This window comes from Manis pentadactyla, chromosome 6 (genome assembly GCF_030020395.1).
Source record: "Manis pentadactyla isolate mManPen7 chromosome 6, mManPen7.hap1, whole genome shotgun sequence".
Classification (NCBI taxonomy): domain Eukaryota; kingdom Metazoa; phylum Chordata; class Mammalia; order Pholidota; family Manidae; genus Manis; species Manis pentadactyla.
The window spans coordinates 39,283-57,533 of record NC_080024.1 but is presented as its reverse complement, the minus strand read 5'-3'; the positions used below and the strand labels follow the sequence as shown (position 1 = coordinate 57,533).

At 45.1% G+C, this 18,251-nt stretch overlaps 1 protein-coding gene across 12 annotated transcripts in view; it reads left to right on the top strand.

The window, feature by feature from the left end:
- Positions 1–8,983, top strand: part of LOC130684014 (bromodomain-containing protein DDB_G0270170-like) — an 80,816-nt gene extending 71,833 nt beyond the window's left edge. For 10 of the 12 annotated variants that reach the window (XM_057503305.1, XM_057503304.1, XM_057503303.1 and 7 more), the window contains 8 exons: positions 1,383–1,514; positions 2,994–3,143; positions 3,418–3,570; positions 3,848–4,003; positions 4,282–4,431; positions 4,683–4,826; positions 5,105–5,248; positions 8,445–8,983. In XM_057503305.1, the coding sequence (XP_057359288.1) occupies positions 1,383–1,514; positions 2,994–3,143; positions 3,418–3,570; positions 3,848–4,003; positions 4,282–4,431; positions 4,683–4,826; positions 5,105–5,248; positions 8,445–8,631 (1,216 nt within the window). In that variant the 3' untranslated portion in view covers positions 8,632–8,983. The remainder of the gene's footprint in view (positions 1–1,382; positions 1,515–2,993; positions 3,144–3,417; positions 3,571–3,847; positions 4,004–4,281; positions 4,432–4,682; positions 4,827–5,104; positions 5,249–8,444) is intronic. The other 2 variants (XM_057503307.1, XM_057503312.1) reach the window with 2 other exon arrangements.
- The last annotated feature ends 9,268 nt before the right edge of the window (positions 8,984–18,251 follow it).

Sequence of the window (18,251 nt, the reverse complement as noted above, 5' to 3'; positions counted from 1 at the left end):
GCCTCTTGCATTCTATCCATTCTGCTTATAAACCCTTCCAGAGTTTGTTTCATTTCTGCGATCTCCTTTCTGGCATCTGTGATCTGTTTCCGGACTTCATCCCATTTTTCTTGCGTATTTCTCTGCATCTCTGTCAGCATGTTTATGATTCTTATTTTGAATTCTTTTTCAGGAAGACTGGTTAGGTCTGTCTCCTTCTCTGGTGTTGTCTCTGTGATCTTTGTCTGCCTGTAGCTTTGCCTTTTCATGGTGATAGGAATAGTCTGCAGAACTGGGACGAGTGACGGCTGGAAGGACTTCCTTTCTTGTTGGTTTGTGGCCCTCCTCTCCTGGGAGAACAGCGGCCTCTAGTGGCTTGTGCTGCGCAGCTGCGCGCAGACAGGGCTTCTGCTTCCTGCCCGGCTGCTATGGAGTTAATCTCCGCTGTTGCTGTGGGCGTGGCCTGGCTCGGGCAGCTACTCCAAAATGGTGGAGTCGCGTTGGAGCAGGAGCTGCTGGGGGGCTATTTATCTCCGTAAGGGGCCTCCCTGCTCCCTGCAGCCCAGGGGTTAGGGTGCCCAGAGATCCCGGATTCCCTACCTCTGGATTAAGTGGCCCGCCCTGCCCCTTTAAGACTTCCAAAAAGCACCCGCCAAAACAAAACAACGACCACAAAAAAAAAACAAGAAAAAAAATTTTTTTAATTAAAAAAAAAAAAAGGTGGTTGTTCGTTTTTCTTTATTCTCCGGTGCCAGCCTCAGGCCTCTGCTCACCGGTCTTTCTGCCCTGTTTCCCTAATATTGGGGTCACTGTCCCTTTAAGACTTCCAAAAAGCGCTCGCCACAACAAAGCAGCAAAAAAGCAAAAAAAAAAAAATGGTCGCGCGCTTTTCTTATGTCCTCTGTCGCCCAGCCTCCAGTGCCTGCTCACTGTTCTTGCTGCCCTGTTTTCCCAGTATCGAGGGCCCTGCACTCTGGCCCGGATGGCTGGGGCTGGGTGTTCGGCAGCCCTGGGCTCCGTCTCCCTCCCGCTCTGCCTGTTCTTCTCCCGCCGGGAGCTGGGGGGAGGGGCGCTCGGCTCCCGCGGGGCCGGGGCTTGTATCTTACCCCCTTCGCGAGGCGCTGGGTTCTCTCAGGTGTGGATGTGGTCTGGATATTGTCCTGTGTCCTCTGGTCTTTATTCTAGGAAGGGTTGTCTTTGTTATATTTTCATAGATATATGTTGTTTTGGGAGGAGATTTCCGCTGCTCTACTCACGCCGCCATCTTCCGCCCCACCTCTCTTTCATCTTTTTTATGAATTGATTTGCATTGTCTTTACTTGAAAGACAATGAAAGCTAAACTTTTACTAAAGATGGATAACTCTGAAGCATGGATGTTGATTTGAAACATTGTTTTCTCTAGGACGATCCTTGCCGACATGGTAACTCGCCTCAGCGAAGAGTTGAGAAAAGGAAAAACGGAGAAGAACACTTATGACTTGTCCAAACTACCAACTTGTGGTTCCGTTAAGACACCGAAAAGAGAGGAGGCTGAGTACGTGACTTTTTGCCGGTATTATTTCTGTTCCCCTGTCCTATATGTTCATAACATCCCATTGTATTTGTTTAGAAAGGTTCCACCATACTACAGGTGACTTTTTTTTTCTTTTTTTTTTTTGAGAGGGCATCTCTCATATTTATTGATCAAATGGTTGTTAACAACAATAAAATTCTGTATAGGGGACTCAATGCACAATCATTAATCAACCCCAAGCCTAATTCTCAGCAGTCTCCAATCTTCTGAAGCATGATGAACAAGTTCTTACATGGTGAACAGTGCAAGGGCAGTCATCACAGAAACTTTCGGTTTTGATCACGTATTATGAGCTATAAAGAATCAGGTCAAATATGATTATTCGTTTGATTTTTATACTTGATTTATATGTGAATCCCACATTTCTCCCTTATTATTATTATTACTATTATTATTTTTAATAAAGTGCTGAAGTGGTTGGTAGATGCAAGATAAAGGTAGAAAACATAGTTTAGTGCTGTAAGAGGGCAGATGTAGATGATCAGGTGTGTGCCTATAGACTAAGTATTAATCCAAGCTAGAGAAGGGCAACAAAACATCCACGGATGCAGAAGATTTCTCTCAAAACAGGGGGGGTGAGGTTCTAAGCCTCACCTCTGTTGATCCCCAATTTCTCACCTGATGGCCCCCCTGCGACTGTGCCTGTCTTAGGTTGTTCCTCCCTTGAGGAATCTTACCCGTCTCTGGCTCACCAGTCATCTTCCGGGGCCATACAGGGAAATGTAAAGTTGGTAAGTGAGAGAGAAGCAATATTGTTTGAAAAGGTTAGCTTTTTACTTCTTTGCAGATTTATGCCCTGTGGCTTCTATCCCCAGCATTTGTCTTGAGGTATCTTTAGCACTTGGAAGAATTATGATGCTTGGTAATTTCGATATGAGGCACGAATTCTACTTAGGGGTTGTAATTATGAAGGAAGAAGAGAAGCTATAGAAGTAGCAGATGGAAGAAAACATGAGAAGATTGATTTTTTCTTTGACATATCATCTTGTAGAGTAACATAAGCATGATAGGTTTTAAACTACTAATTAAATTGCGTACACACATTAACATAATAGGAATACAGCTACATAACAAAAGCAGACCTACAATTACCAGCCATCTCCAGTGAAACCAAAGAAACCAGTTAGGCACCCTAGGCATTTGTGAAAACTTATCAGTGATATGATGAATATTATCTAACTGAATTTGAATAGTTTGAGAAAAATCAGACAAATTAAAACAACACATTCCTGGGAACCTACAGTTGACTTTTTGACTGTTTGTGTAAATAGGAATTTTCCTATGTAATGTCAACTCTGTACTATAAGTAAATGTATTCTTTCATCTTTTTTATGAATTGATTTGCATTGTCTTTACTTGAAAGACAATGAAAGCTAAACTTTTACTAAAGATGGATAACTCTGAAGCATGGATGTTGATTTGAAACATTATTTTCTCTAGGACGATCCTTGCCGACATGGTAACTCGCCTCAGTGAAGAGTTGAGAAAAGGAAAAACAGAGAAAAACACTTATGACTTGTCCAAACTACCAACTTGTGGTTCCGTTAAGACACCGAAAAGAGAGGAGGCTGAGTACGTGACTTTTTGCCGGTATTATTTCTGTTCCCCTGTCCTATATGTTCATAACATCCCATTGTATTTATTTAGAAAGGTCCACCGTTCTACAGGTGACTTTTTGACCGTTTGTGTAAATAGGAATTTTCCTATGTAATGTCAACTCTGTACTATAAGTAAATGTATTCTTTCATGTGTTTTTATGAATTAATTTGCATTGTCTTTACTTGGAAGAGAATGAAAGCTAAACTTTTACTAAAATAGATAACTCTAAAGCATGGATATTGATTTCAAACATTATTTTCTCTAGTACGAACCTTAATGAAATGGAAACTCATCTAAGCAAAGAGCAGAGAAAAGGAACAATGGAGGAAAATGATTTAGGTCGCTTGTCAAAACAACCCAGTTGTATCTCTGTTAAGGAACCGAAACAAAAGGAGTCTCTGTACCTGACTAATTGCCGGTATTATTTCTGTTCCCCTGTCCTGTATGTTCATAACATCCCATTGTATTTGTTTAGAAACCTTCCACTATATATTAAAGGTGACTTTTTGACAGTTTGCGTAAATAAGAATTTTCTTATGTAATGTCAACTCTGTACTCTAAGTAAATGTATTCTTTCATCCTTTCCATGAATTGATTTGCATTGTCTTTACTTGAAAGAGAATGAAAGCTAAACTTTTTCTAAAGATGGGTAACTCTGAAGCATGGATGTTGATTTGAAACATTATGTTGTCTAGTTTTGTCTTTGTTGAAATGGTAAATCGCCTCTGTGAAGAGTTGATAAAAGGAAAAATGGAGGCAAACACTTGTGACTTGAAAGAACTACCACCTTTTACTTATTCTAAGGAACTGATAGAGAACCCGGACCTCTACCAGGACATGACTTTTTCCCGGTATTATTTCTGTTCCCCTGTCCTATGTGTTCATAACATCTCCCATTGTATTTGTTTAGAAAACTTCCACCATATTACAGGTGACTTTTTGACAGTTTTTGTGAGTGGAAATTTTCCTATGTAATGTCAACTCTGTACTATAAGTAAATGTAGTCTTTTATCTTCTTTATGAATTAATTTGCATTGTCTTTACTTGAAAGAGAATGAAAGCTAAACTTTTAACTAAAGATGGATAACTCTGAAGCATGGATGTTGATTTGAAACATTATTTTCTCTAGGATGATCCTCACTGATATGCATACCCCCCTCAGCGAAGCATTGAGAAAAAAGAAAACAGAGGAAAACACCTGTGACTGGGCCAAACTACCAACTTTTAGTTCCGTTAAGACAACGAAACGAGAACACTCTAAGGACCTGACTCTTTGCGGGTATTATTTCTGTTCCCCTGTCCTGTATGTTCATAACATGCCCTTGTATTTGTTTAGAAACCTTCCACCATACTAAAGGTGACTTTGGGACCGTTTGTGTAAATAGGAATTTTCCTATGTAATGTCAACTCTGTACTATAAGTAAATGTATTCTTTCATGTGTTTTTATGAATTAATTTGCATTGGAAGAGAATGAAAGCTATAGATAACCCTAAAGCATGGATATTGATTTCAAACATTATTTTCTCTAGTAAGAACCTTAATGAAATAGAAACTCATCTCAGCAAAGAGCAGAGAAAAAGAAAAAGGGAGGAAAACACTTCTGGTAACTCGTCAGAACCAAGTTTTACTTGTGTTAAGAAAGCAAAACGAGATGACTGTAAGGACCTGTGCAGGTATTATTTCTCTTCCCCTGTCCTATATGTTCATAACATCCCACTGTATCTGTTTAGAAACCTTCCACTATATATTAAAGGTGACTTTTTGACAGTTTGCGTAAATAAGAATTTTCCTATATAATGTCAACTCTGTACTATAAGTAAATGTATTCATTCGTCTTTTTTTATGAATTAATTTGCATTGTGTTTACTTGAAAGAGAATAAAAGCTAAACTTTTACTAAAGATAGATAACTCTAAAGCATGGATATTGATTTCAAATATTATTTTCTCTAGTATGATCCTTACCGAAATAGAAAATCATGAGGATGCATGGCCTTTTCGTCTTCCTGTAAACTTGAACTTTGTTCCTGGTTATACCAAAGTTATTAAGAAGCCTATGGATTTTTCCACAATTAGAGAGAAATTAATTAGTGGACAGTAAGTACATCATTTCTGTTCAGTGTTATTGAATGTTATGTGCTCAGTACTCTTATAGTGAGCCAAGAATACATCAATTACAAGCCCTGTCTTTAGAGACAGGATATATATGTGTGGTTAAGGTAGTATGATACGGAAGACCAGTCAATTAAAATTATATCAGTAATTAGAAATAGTGTAATAAAGCTGTTTTGACTTTGGAAGGCCACCAAACCTAGCCTGGGAGTTAAGGAAAAGTATCAGGGAAGCCTCCCAAAGTGACTAAGTGACATGTAAGCTGGAGCTTATATTGTGCATCATTGGGATATCAATACCATTTCATGTGCATTTAACAAAAATTGATTTCATAATATTTTCAGATTATTGTAAGATGGATCATTGTTAATTTTAAGTAATGAAAGCTTTACAATGAATCATAGATTACAAAAAAGGCCTGTGTTAAAAGTAGAAGAAAATTATTTGCTCCTCTCTACCATATGGTCTTTGTGATCCTATCGAAGGGTAAAGTGGCTTCCTGGTCACAGTTAATGATTTTTGTTAAAACGACTTCAGACTCCTGCCAGGGAGTGACCACTGTCAGTGGGCTTTAGTTGGTTCTGGATACTGGACTCCTGTGGAACCACAGGAAGGAATGAGGCTGTTTGTTTACAGAACAAACCCACATAAAGCATTTCACGTGAGAATGGCCAGGAGCCATGGAGCTGCATGGGCCCTCTACTCCATTCTCCCCGCTCCCTTTATTCCTGTATACTGCTTTTGGTTAATGTAGCTTGTGCCCATAACTGCAGGCAAATTCACCAGTAATTCTGGAGAAAAAAGGAACTTTACATGAAAAAGAACCATAAAATATATTTTGATTACATTCTTACTGTGTTTTTTAAAAGCATTATTTAACAGTGTATTAATTGATCCCTCCTGGATATTCCTTGGGAGAAAATGACCGTGTTCGATAATTTATATTCAATTTAGAAGTGTTGATTAGAACTTAACTCATTAGTGACCAACATTCTTATATGTATCAAAGGATTTAAGAAGTTGACAAAATGACTAATTTATTTGTTTGTAGGCCGAAATGCCAGTCTTTCAAAATATTCTATTTACCTTTTAAAAAATTAAAATTCAGAAAACATTTAAGACTGTTAAAATATTGGTTCTAATATGAACCAAACAGCAGAAGCTGGTGTCTAGATAGGAACTAGTTCTTTTGCTCAGATGTTTAGGTGGGTAGCATACAGACTTACACAGGAAGACTTTACCAGTGTTTAAATTAACTCGACTTTATCTTCTGCGATTCTCCAGTCCCTGGGTGGAGGATGAACTCCAGCCTCAAAATCCCCAAAACACACAGGTTCAAACATTAAAACAGAGCTTAGACATTACCAAAAATTGGAGCTCCCTTTTGAGAACGAGTCCTGGTGAATGGAGGAGAAACATAGCAGAGGGAGGCAGGTGGAGGGGAGCAGTTCTGTATGATCCCGTTCATGACGCCAGCCATGTCTGAGGCAAAATTCAGTGGATTCAAGCTCCTCTAACTTCAAGTTGTTCGATTAAGCCCAAACTAATGAGCTGGAAACAAAACTCACAACAATATTTCAAATATTTAAATCAGAAATTTATAGAACAGAGGGGCGGAGGTGCCTAGTTTAATGAGTCTGGGTTCTGTCAGCTGCCCTGTCCTGTGAAGGGATGGCAGAGATGTGAGCACCACACTCACTGCACCTAGAATCTCACCGAGAATTCCTTCCTGGATTCCAGTCTTCCTGACATTAATCATTAACCTTTTCTTGTAGTAAGGAAGAGTCTATAAAGAGAGAAATATTTCTCAAAGTAACATTAAAATATTTTATAAAAGCTATTCTCATACATTGTATGATTCTATTTTTATGAAATCCCCAGAATAGGTAAATCCATAGAGACAGAAAAACAGATTAGTTGTTTCTGGGGACTGGGATAGGGAGGAATGGAGAGTAACTGTTTAATTGGTTGGGTATGAGGTTTCACTTTAGGGTAATGACAATGTTTTGAAACTAAATAGAGGTGGTGGTAGTAGAATGTGTGTAATATACTAAGTGCCACTGAATTAGCTACCTTAAAATGACCAATTTTATGTTATGTGAATGTCACCTGAATAAAAATAATAATTCCCAGAAGAATAGGAAAATGGGTGAGGTTACATTAGTACTGACTTAATTCTCTTATTATTGCATATATCATAATGAGAGAGTGAAAAAGACTATATACAAGGCATTTGATGAAAGAAACAGTTCCACTTTTACCAGGTCTCAGAGCTCCAGTGTGTACTTCATAGGTATTTTAAAAGGTAGATTAGTGTTCAGCTTATCATACGTCATATATTAGAATTAATTTAAATTAGGATATCCAAGAGCCCTCCTTCAAAATGTATTGACTTGAAATGCTTGAGTTGGATTGAAACAAGGCAGTCCTTTTTTACCAAAAAGCTTAGGCAGGTGCATTCACCATTCTGTCTTCTCTGTGCTCTTACAGAGAAAGAGAATCAGGTTTATCGCACCAAAACACAGACGCCACAGTGCTTCCAATGGAAGGGCAGATCCTCGTAGTGTTTCTCTGTGAAGGGATAACGTGCTGTTTTGTTGTTGGGATCATCATAATCCATTGCTTGAGAAAAGAGCACTGTTGAAAAGAGAAGAGAAAGAGGATATGGGGAAGATTTAACACAGAGTGGCCTGTCCTGGGATGTATGTGAAGGCTCCAGGGCAGCTGTAATGTGTATCGTGCATAGGAGGCATTGACATTATTTCTAATGAAACTAAGTTGTTTTGAATGTGGGTCATAGGGTACTACAAGTGCTACAATTGGTCAGAAAAGTTAAACTAGTCAAGTGGGATGAGTCCTGGGATGGAATTGTGGTTCAAGTCAAACTGAAAATTGGATGGGGGGAGAAATGCTAGTTAGTTGAAATATATCTTGGTCTTCTGAGAAATCTGTTTTTCCATTTAACCTGTCTATATCCTTTAAAGTCCAGAACACATGGAAGTTTTAAAATGTTCCATTTGTAAGAGGATATAAGGTGTTTTATTTCTGCTTAAATGCAATTATCTTTTTTTCTCTTACCTTTTCTGTTTTACTTTTTATTCTACCTTTTATTATCATTTCATTTGTTTACAAAACAAAGCCACCCTACAAAATAACCTCTAAATCATGTGTTTTCTTTCAGGTATCCAAACCTGGAAGCCTTTGCTGTCGATGTCAGGCTTGTTTTTGACAACTGTGAAGCATTTAATCAAGACGATTCTGATACAGGCAGAGCTGGCCACAGTATGAGGAAGTATTTTGAGAAAAAGTGGACAGATACTCTCAAAGTGAGCCGAAGCTACAATAATCTCTTTTCTCCTTTTCAATAAGGACGAATAAGACCAGCAATGTCAACTGTATTTTACATAAATGTGCAAGGCACACGCATAATGACTTTCTTTCTTAGTAAAAGTATCACACACGAAAACAATATCAGAAGAATGAAACCATTTTTAAAGGCTTCACTCCTGCAACAACCAAGGCCCTTGGTTATTGGTTTGTGTGATTTATCAGCTAATTTAGGTAGAACAGGGAAGCACACCCAAAGAATTTTCAAAGGTAAGGGTGTTACAGAGTAACAGCAATTAAAATATATCAAATCGCACTGAATATTCAACACCAGAGCTCTAATGTGGGAGGTGGTTCTCCTTTCCCTCTCAATAAATATCTACTTTTCCTTTTTTTATTTTGTAGTTTATTTTTTAGTGAATGTATTTAATTTTATGAATTATTCATAATTAAACCACATTCAGAATCTTCGTTTTCTGTGAAAAGGAGGAACTAGAAGATTGCTTTAAATCTTGAAAATACAAGGAATGTTTTAGGAGGAATGTCTCTGAGCAGGACGGACCGCTCGTGGCCAGACCTTTCCTCAGGTGTCTGGCCCTCCTAGTGCTTAGTGGCCCTGGGCCTGCCCTGGTGGTGGCCCCACAGTGGGTGGGCGTGGATTCTTGGGGCAGGAGCGCACCTACCCAGGGCACCAGGAGCCAGGCTGGCTGTTTCCCGCCCCCCTCCCAGTCTTCTCCCTGGGATGTCCATGGGGCAACTAGCCCTGTCACTGTGCCCCCCCATGCCTGCTGAGTCCCCCAGACCAGACAGGTCTTCGGGGTTGCCAGTGGGTTGAGGTCTCCACACCTCTCTGGGGCCTTGTCTCACTGTGTCTGCAGGAGTTCTGGGATAGGCTGAGGTCAATCACTCCTGCCCAGCCGCCACCTGCTTCTCTGCCCCCTCCACTTAGGCCCATCAGCTCCCACCTTCATCCCACCCAGTCCCCTTCCCCTCCCCCTTCCCTCCATTCACCCTCCATTCCCCCTGTGCCCATGGGGGTCCTGTGCTCATGGGGAGTCCTGCCCATGGGCCTCTGTTCTCATGGGAGACCCTCTGCTCATGGGGCCCTGTGCTCACGAGCCTTGTTTTCATGGGGGGCTCATGTGCCTCAGCAGCTTGTTTGGGGAGTGAAGCTTTGTCTTTTGGTCAGGCTTTAATCCCCCTAGTTGCCTGACCTGGGGTTGGGGAGGCATGTGTCCCACTCCAGTCCCCATCTGCAGCCACACATCCCTGCGTTGTTTGTCCCTCTGTCCCAGGTCTGAGGCCTTGATTTGGGGAGCAGCTCTGTTGCGGTGAACAGTGGGAAGATCTCTGGGCCCTTGGTACACCTCTGTGCGAGTTGGGACCATTGCAGGCTCATCAGAGCCTGGTGGGGACCCGCTGGTGTGCAGAGCCTTGGGGTCACCCATGTCAAGCAGCTGGTTCATTTTGGGGTTTTTAGCATCTCTTCCAGGTCGGGTCCCCTCCAACTCAGCCAAGCCCCTCTCCTGCATTTGCCTTGATTTGGGGCTGGGTCACACATGACAGTGGGCTCCTGGCAAAGACACTCTCTCCGGGTACACCTTCCACGTGTCCTGCTTTCCCCACTCCAGGTGCTGGCGTTTAGCAAAATCCACAGCCCTTTCCTCTGAAAGCCTTAGAGCTTCTGCCCCAGACAGTAAAGCCACGTTACAGTAAGGTTTGTTTCCACATTTACTAGGAAGAAAAAGTACAGTGTGAACTTGGCCATAAAGAAAGAGTATTTTTAATTGTAGTAAAAAGCGTAGAACACAAAATGTACCCTCCCAGCAGTATTTAAGCACATTTTAGGACCATTGACTGTATCCCACTGTTGGGGAACAGATCTCCAGAACATTGTCATCTAGTAGAGCTGAACTCTGTCCCTGTGGAACGGCTCCCCACTCCCCTCCCCAGACCCTGGCAACTGGCCCCTGCTTTTGTTTCTGTGATTTTGATGATGGCAGGTATCCCCTATGAATGGAATCATACAGGACTTGTCCCTCTGTGTCCGGCTTGTTACACTCAGCATCATGTCCTCATGTTGTGACATGTGATGGGATTTCTTTCTTTAAGGCTGAACAGTGTTCCACTGTCTGGTTGGACCGTGTTTCCTTTGCCCATTTGCCAGCAGACACTTGTGTTGCTTCCATCGCTTGGCCAGCACTGTGAATAATGCTACAGTGAACATGGCTGTGCAGATGTCTCTGAGAACCTGCTTCCAGTTCTTTTGGACATGTACCCAGAAGTCTCATTGCTGGGTGATGATGGTAATTGTATGTTCAGTGTTTTGAGGAATCGCCGTACTGTCTTCCACAGCAGCTGCACCATTTTACATTCCTGCCAGCAGTGCACATGGTCTCCAGTTTCTCCACCTCCATTTGTCTTTTGGTTTTTGATAGTGGTTGTCCTACTGGGAGGAAGACGGCATCTCACTGTGGTTTTGGTTTGCTTTTCTGTCATGATGACAGGTGTCAGCACCTTTTCATACATCTCTTGGCCAACCGTGCTTCTCATTGGAGAAATGTCTCTTCTGGTCCTTTGTCCACATTACAGGTAGGCTGCCTGGGATCCCCTCATCTCCTGCGGGTCTCCTTCCCACTGAGCGGCTTGTTTCCACTGTGCAGAGCTTCTCAGTACGCTGTGACCTCCTTTGTCTAGTGTTGCTGTTGTTAACTTGTGCTTTAATGTCCTTTTGATCACCTGAGATAAAGGCAGGGATGACTGCACCAAGTTCATCACATTCATCCCAAAGGAATCGACACCATTAGTTAGCTAAGAATGCCTTATCAAGCATGAACATACAATGTTTGCTGAGAATTTTTGTTGATGTTTATTTTGACATAATGATAGCCTTTTAGAAGGGCAACAATAGGTTGCCGACAGATCTTATGCATCATCCATTTACAGTCCCCAAGTCTCAGCATTTTATGTTACCTTTATGCTGCTTCAGAGCACAGAGGAGGGCATGCTGTTTCCCTGGCTATGTTTTCATGTCTGCAATAACATATTATGTAAACCAGATGGCTTCTAACAGCAGGGATTTATCTTCTTTCGGTTCTGGAGACGACACGTCCAAACTCGAGGTGTGGGCAGGGCCATGCTCCCTCCTCAGGCTCCAGGGCAGGCTCCTTCTGGCTTCTTCTAGCTCCTGGGGGGCTCCAGGTGGCCCTGTGAGTGTGGCCACATCCCTCTCATCTCTGCCTCTGTGTCCACATGGCTTCTCTGTGTCTGGGTCTCTCCTCTTCTGACTCCTATAAGGGTACCAGTCACTAGATTACTGGCCACCCTCATCCAGGGTGACCTCATATCAGATTTTTCAGTTAATCTCATCTGCAAACACCCTTTTCCCAAATAAGGTCCCATTCACATGTTCTGGGGTAATATCATTTTTGGGCCCAGAAAATCACCCTTTATTTTAGGAGATGACCAGGGCCCTATATTGACTGGCACTGCCAGCAACTGTGTGGGATGGGGGTGGGGGCAGAATGAGGACCCTGGCAGCGCCTTTGATGGGAGGGATCAAGGCTGGGCTCAGTCAAAAAGTGACTTTCTGCTTTGAGGCTCATGAAAGCACTTAGGCCACCCTTTCTCTCAGCAAAAGGGACCCAGCACTGAGTCCAGAGTAGTTACCTCAGAAAGCATCTTCTGGAATCTTGCCATTAATAGCATTATGGCACCAGTAATTACAGGTATAGAAGAATCAGTCGCTGGACAAAATGACAGCACTGTCACTTTAGGCTCAGCAAGGCTAAAGCAGGAGTGTTTGAAGCAGGAAAGCTTGGACAATTGAGAAAGTTGGTTGTCAAGGAAATGGAGCAGGCCTGTTAAGGTTGTCAAGGAAACTTCTCAGAGCAGAAGGCAGGAATTGGGGAGCTGGACTCCCTGTGGTCCTCCTAAAGGTGCCACTGCTTTTAAGCAACATTATCTGAATAATGAGCTGAGAGTCATCTTTTCAGTGTGATTCAGTCATCTTCTCTGGTTTCAGAACTGTGGGTTAAATCAAGCCTTATTTTCTGTTACAGTTGGAGACAGGCTTGCAAAGCACCTTTCTTTTTAGGGCCAAAGGCTGCTACTGCAACAGAGCGTGCCAGCACATGAGGGGCTGAGAGGTCAAGGACCACTCCCTGCACACAAGCGCCTGGGGCAGGTGGGTCTCAGAGTCCTGCTGTGTCCATTTTGTTTTTCCTTCTTCCTCCAGGCTGGAGGGTCACGGCCAGCAGGGGTTATAGGGCTGCCAGTGTGACCATGTGGGAACTGCATCCTTCATCCTAAGACCTGAGCTGGCAGAGGCCCTCATCAAGCCCACCCACTTCCTCATATGAAACCTAGAGACATGGTGCCCACTCTGCTGGTGGGGATGGGCTGGGAAGTGCAGTGTAGACACCAGCAGAAAAATGGAAACAGGCTTTGGCCAGCAGCTGCAAGGCTCCCCCACAACGGGATCACCAGGATGCATGTGCAGTCTTGGGGCCTGTGAGCTACACACTACTATGGACTCCAATATTCATTGCTCTGGAAATCCAGTTTTCCAGGACACTTGCAAAACAAAGTCATGAATTTTTGGGTTCGTGCAGATCCAAGCAGACACTGGATGCCAGGTGGCACAGGCTTCAGGAGTTAGCAGGGGATGTTCCATATGCTGAGCAGCAGTTCAATGAGCTCCCCTTTATGTCTCTGTTCTTCCTTACTCTCTGCTGCTGCAAGGCAGCTGTCATTCCATGATACTCAGGTTTTAAAGAATTCCTTCCTCACCTCGTACTCTTGACTTCACTGCATCTGCAAACCAAATTCCTCCCCAACAGGAGTGACAGAGATAGCTTGCATTAGCATCCAGGAGTTGGTGTAACAAAGTACCACAAACGTAGGAAATCAGTGCCTCACTAAAGCGTGAACTGGGGGCATTGGCAAGATGGGGCTTTCTAAGGGCTTGCAGGGAGAAGTGTGGGTGCCTCTGTGCTCCCTGTGGGACCCCCGGGTGTCCTGGGCCTATAGAGGATCATCTCATTGAGTCCCCCCATTATCCTCCCCCTGTATTTGCCCGTGTGTGATGGGTGGAGGCCAGACTGCAGCAAGGCTGGGACTAGAGCACCCAGGCTCCGAGCACTTGGTTGCCATTCCCTGGAGTACCGGGCAGAGCACACTGGGGCGCACCCTCCGGTATTGTGGTGTAGCTGCAAAGATGGCTCTCGAGTAGCTTAAGCAAGGCGTGAATGTGCTGGAGGGGCCACGGACACCTGGAGAAGCAGGGAACCGTGCAGAGCTGAAAGGAAGGGCCGATCTAGGCCTGGAGCTGGGGGCACGGGCTGGGGCACCGGGCCGCCTCCGCCTGCTCCTTTTCTGCTTGGTCCTCACTGCAGAGCATGAGCACACCGTTCGTGCAGCCGCTGCAGGGACTGCGCACCTGGGGCTGTCTTGCAGAACGCGGAGGGTTTGGCGTGGCCGGGCGGGGCATCATCTTGCAGAGTCGGGTTTGGGGGATGGAGAGTGAGGGGCTGGTGGTGGGTGCCAAACGCCGAAAGTGCTTATGCCGCCGAACGGAGCCACTAGACAACGGTCAGCAGGGTAGACGGTTGAATGTCAGCACCATAAGCAGAAACTGCTCCTTGCTAGCTCTGAAGAATGACGGTACCTTAATGTCAGGCTCGGGCGCGAAGTTTGAGGGGTAGGACATGGGGCCCCAACCCACCCAGGCTGGGGAGGCGTCAGGTCCCTGGAGCCACGCCTGTGGGGTCGAGATGCGCTTGCGGGCCTGTGAATGGACGAGCGCGAACCTGCACGTCAGGTCTCTAGTGAGCCGCCAGCCCTTCTCCGTCTTTTTCCGTTACTTCCCGTCTCTCTCCGCCATTCTCCGTCTCTTTCCGTCAGTCTTCGTCGTCCCTCGCCTCTCCCGTCAATCTCCGCCTCTCTCCGTCAGTTTCCGTCCCTGTCCGTCATTCCCCGTCTCTCTTCGCTATTCTCCGTCTCTTTCCGTCAGTCTTCGTCATTCCCCGGCTCTCCCCGTCAATCTCCGTCTCTCTCCGTCAATTTCCGCCCCTGTCCGTCATTCCCCGTCTCTCTCCGCCACTCTCCGTCTCTTTCCGTCAGTCTTCGTCATCCCCCGCCTCTCCTCGCCAATCTCCCGTCTCCGTCAATTTCCGCCTCTGTCCGTGATTCCCCGCCTCTGTCCGTCTCTCCCCGCGCTGGGCTGCTCGTGGCCGTGGCTCTCCGTAGATTCCTGTGTTCACAGGCGCACGGTTCGCTCTGCTCCTGGCGCGTCCTACCTCTGTGCTGAGGCGCAGAAGCTCGTAGCTGGGTCAGGCGCCCGTTGCTGTCTGCGTGTCTGTCCCTTCTGCACTGCAGCCTCCCCCCGGGGGCTCCCTTCCGGTCCGTACCCGCGCCGCGCGGGTCTCCGTTACCTGCTGGCACCCGGGAGGGGCTCGGCTCGCTCCCTGTCCCCCATTTCTGGGATCCCTCCTGTCGTTGGTGGGCGGTTTCCCGTCCTGTCGCTGTGCCGCCTCCCCGCCCACACCGCCTGGACTCAGAACAACTCCTGCCTCCTCCTGCGGCTCCCTCACCCTCAGCCCAATGCTCTTCGCCGGGCTCCTGGACTGCGGGCGGCGGCGGAGCTACCGTCACCAGGGCCGCGGGGAGGGAATTCTAGGGGTCAGGGTTAGGGTGCGGGTTTGGGAGGGGTGGTAGGGTTAGGGTGCGGGTCAGGGAACAGGTACTGTTCAGGGTACGGATTAGGGTATCTGTGGGAGCTGCATGTGCTCAGTGGACCACGCAGGGGAATGTGTGTGTGTGTGTGTGTGTGTGTGTGTGTGTGTGTGTGTGTGTGTGTGTGTGTGTGTGTGTGTGTGTGTGTGTGTGTGAGCTGCATGTGCTCAGTGGACCACGCAGGGGAATGTGTGTGTGTGTGTGTGTGTGTGTGTGTGTGTGTGTGTGTGTGAGCTGCATGTGCTCAGTGGACCACGCAGGGGAATGTGTGTGTGTGTGTGTGTGTGTGTGTGTGTGTGTGTGTGTGTGTGTGTGTGTGAGCTGCATGTGCTCAGTGGACCACGCAGGGGAATGTGTGTGTGTGTGTGTGTGTGTGTGTGTGTGTGTGTGTGTGTGTGTGAGCTGCATGTGCTCAGTGGACCACGCAGGGGAATGTGTGTGTGTGTGTGTGTGTGTGTGTGTGTGTGTGTGTGTGTGTCACAGTCTGTGTTGCCAATCTGAAAAGAAACACCTGCAGAGAGGCAACCTAGAGTTTAGTTGGGATTACATAATTTCAGTTTGGAGAGCACAGATTCAGGCAGGTACCCAAATAGTGTTCCCAGTTGTAGGGTGAAACAAGGGGTCCTATGAGAAAAAGGAAGATGGGCAATTAGATGAACTAAAAAGATAAAAGAACTTTCTATGGGTGTTAAGACAAGCCGATCTACTCTGTGTTACATATTGGCCACTGAGTCTATCTTGTGGAAGTCCACATCCATCACACTTGTCATCAGATGCCTGTCCTCCTGCTGGCCACTCAAACAATGGCTGTTTTGCGCATTCCAAACGTTTTGGCCCAGTTCAGACAAAGGTGGGTGAGGCGGCTTCTCGCCAGCTGCCGCTCCACCTCCGTTCTGACACGGCTCCAGTAGTGCCCGTCTTTCACAATGTTCACGCACCTAGCTATAAAGATTTGTGTGTGTAGCTTCCGACAACCACACCAAGCTGCAGGTCTCCAACTTGTTCCATCATCGCATAGATCTTGTAACCTTCTCCCCTTGTTTACCTGTAACTTCTGCCTCCAACAGGGAGAAACCTGGCTCCAACTATGTGTCACTTACATAATCCACTGCTCATCCCAGATTACAGATGTAGTGTTTTCAGGGTTGTCAGCAAGGACCTGCATCGAAATAGCTGATAAAACACAGTCCCCTATCTGTGTACAGTACATTTTTCCTTTAGTCAACAGATTCTGTTCATTTCCCAGTTTTCTTAGATCTCACCACCAACAGTGAGCTTTCCCCCAGACATTTCTAATACAGTTAGATTCTTTGTTAAATTTTGTATTCCACCCTTGGACACTCTAACATCCTAACTGACTTAATTTGAATAGATTATGATTTAACTGTTGGGCTCTAAGGATCTATGGGTTTAGACAAACACATAGTGGCCAGTGTCCCTCACTGGAGGGTCCCATGGGACACTCCAGACTCCCCACCATGATCCGTTTACCGCCTCCGTAGCTGTGCCTTGTCCAGAGCGTCATGTACACTGGGTTCCACAGTGTGTGGCCTCTTCAGGTTGGCTCCTGTCACTTAGCTTTATGCACACAGATTCACCCACGTCTCTGCATGGGTTGGCAGTTCCTTTCTGTTGCTGAATAGTTTCCATTCCTTGTGTAAGGGAGGCAGAATATCCCCCCTGCCCTTCTCGGTTCCTGCCTGAGACAGCTGCTCCTCCTGCCCACAATAAAGAATGCTCAACAGGAGAAAAGCAGACTGAAATGTAATGACATGTGTACTTCCCGTGTGCATGGGAGATACCCAGGAACACTGAGTAGCTCCCCAAAACGACCCAAGTTACCACCTTAAAAGCTATCTTCAGCTAAAAACCAGAAAGGTGTTAGGGAAGGAGGGAAGCTAGGTTACTGGGAGGTTATCAGGCAAAATAGGATAAACACAAGTGCATGGTTGTCATGCAAATTTGAACCGAGGCCAAACTCCACTGATAAAAGTTTCTAGAGATTTGGTTATCTTTCCATTCCTAGTACAGAGGGAGGCACCCTTACACATGTGGATTTCCTGCATAAAAGCAAATGCTCCTCATAACAGGGCAGCTTTTCAATTTCCAGAGATTATCCTCTGCTTTTAAAAATAGTTAATCAGCTGAACATAATCCTGTTCCAAAGAGGCATAGTCTGCTCCCCTTCCCGTGGGTGTACCACAATTTGCGTACCCATTCATCTACCGGAGAACATTCTGACATCTCTTAAGTTTTTAGCCATTGTGCTGCTGCATAAAATTGCATGATGGTTATGGCTGGGATAGTGTCTCAAAGCAGTTGTTTAAATATGGGAGGTGCACCTCTGGGATCCTAAGGTGAGAATCTTTTTCTAATGGTAAAATTTTTTTAAATGGTTCTTTTTTGTTTTATGGATTTCTGTATATCTTGAGTACGAATCCTTTATCAAATACATATTTTGTAAATATTTTCTCCCAGTTTCCGTCTTGTCTTTGGGTTCTCCGAACAAGGTTTTTAGAGTAGACGATTTTAATTATATAAAGCCCACGTGATTAGTTATTTTTCTTTTGTGGATAGACTTTTGGTGTTGACTGTTAAAAGTCATCAGCAAGATTGTGTAGGTTTTCTAGCTTTTAACTAAAATTTTTATAATTTTACATCTAAAATTTGTCTATGGACAATTCTGAGTGAGTTTTGGTGTAAGCTGTAAAGCCTGTGTCTACCTTTATTTCAGTCCGTACGGTCTCCAACGAATTGGAGAAGACACGGAACAGTCCTGCCCATTGGGAGTTTGAATTAACAAAGATTTGTGGTTCATCCGTTTAACCACGAGGTGGCGCCTCTGCTCTTATCAGGCCCCGGGACTGCCGCTCTCCTAATGGGAGCCGGGATTCCTTGGGCTCTGCTGCGGCCCCGGGACCCCGCC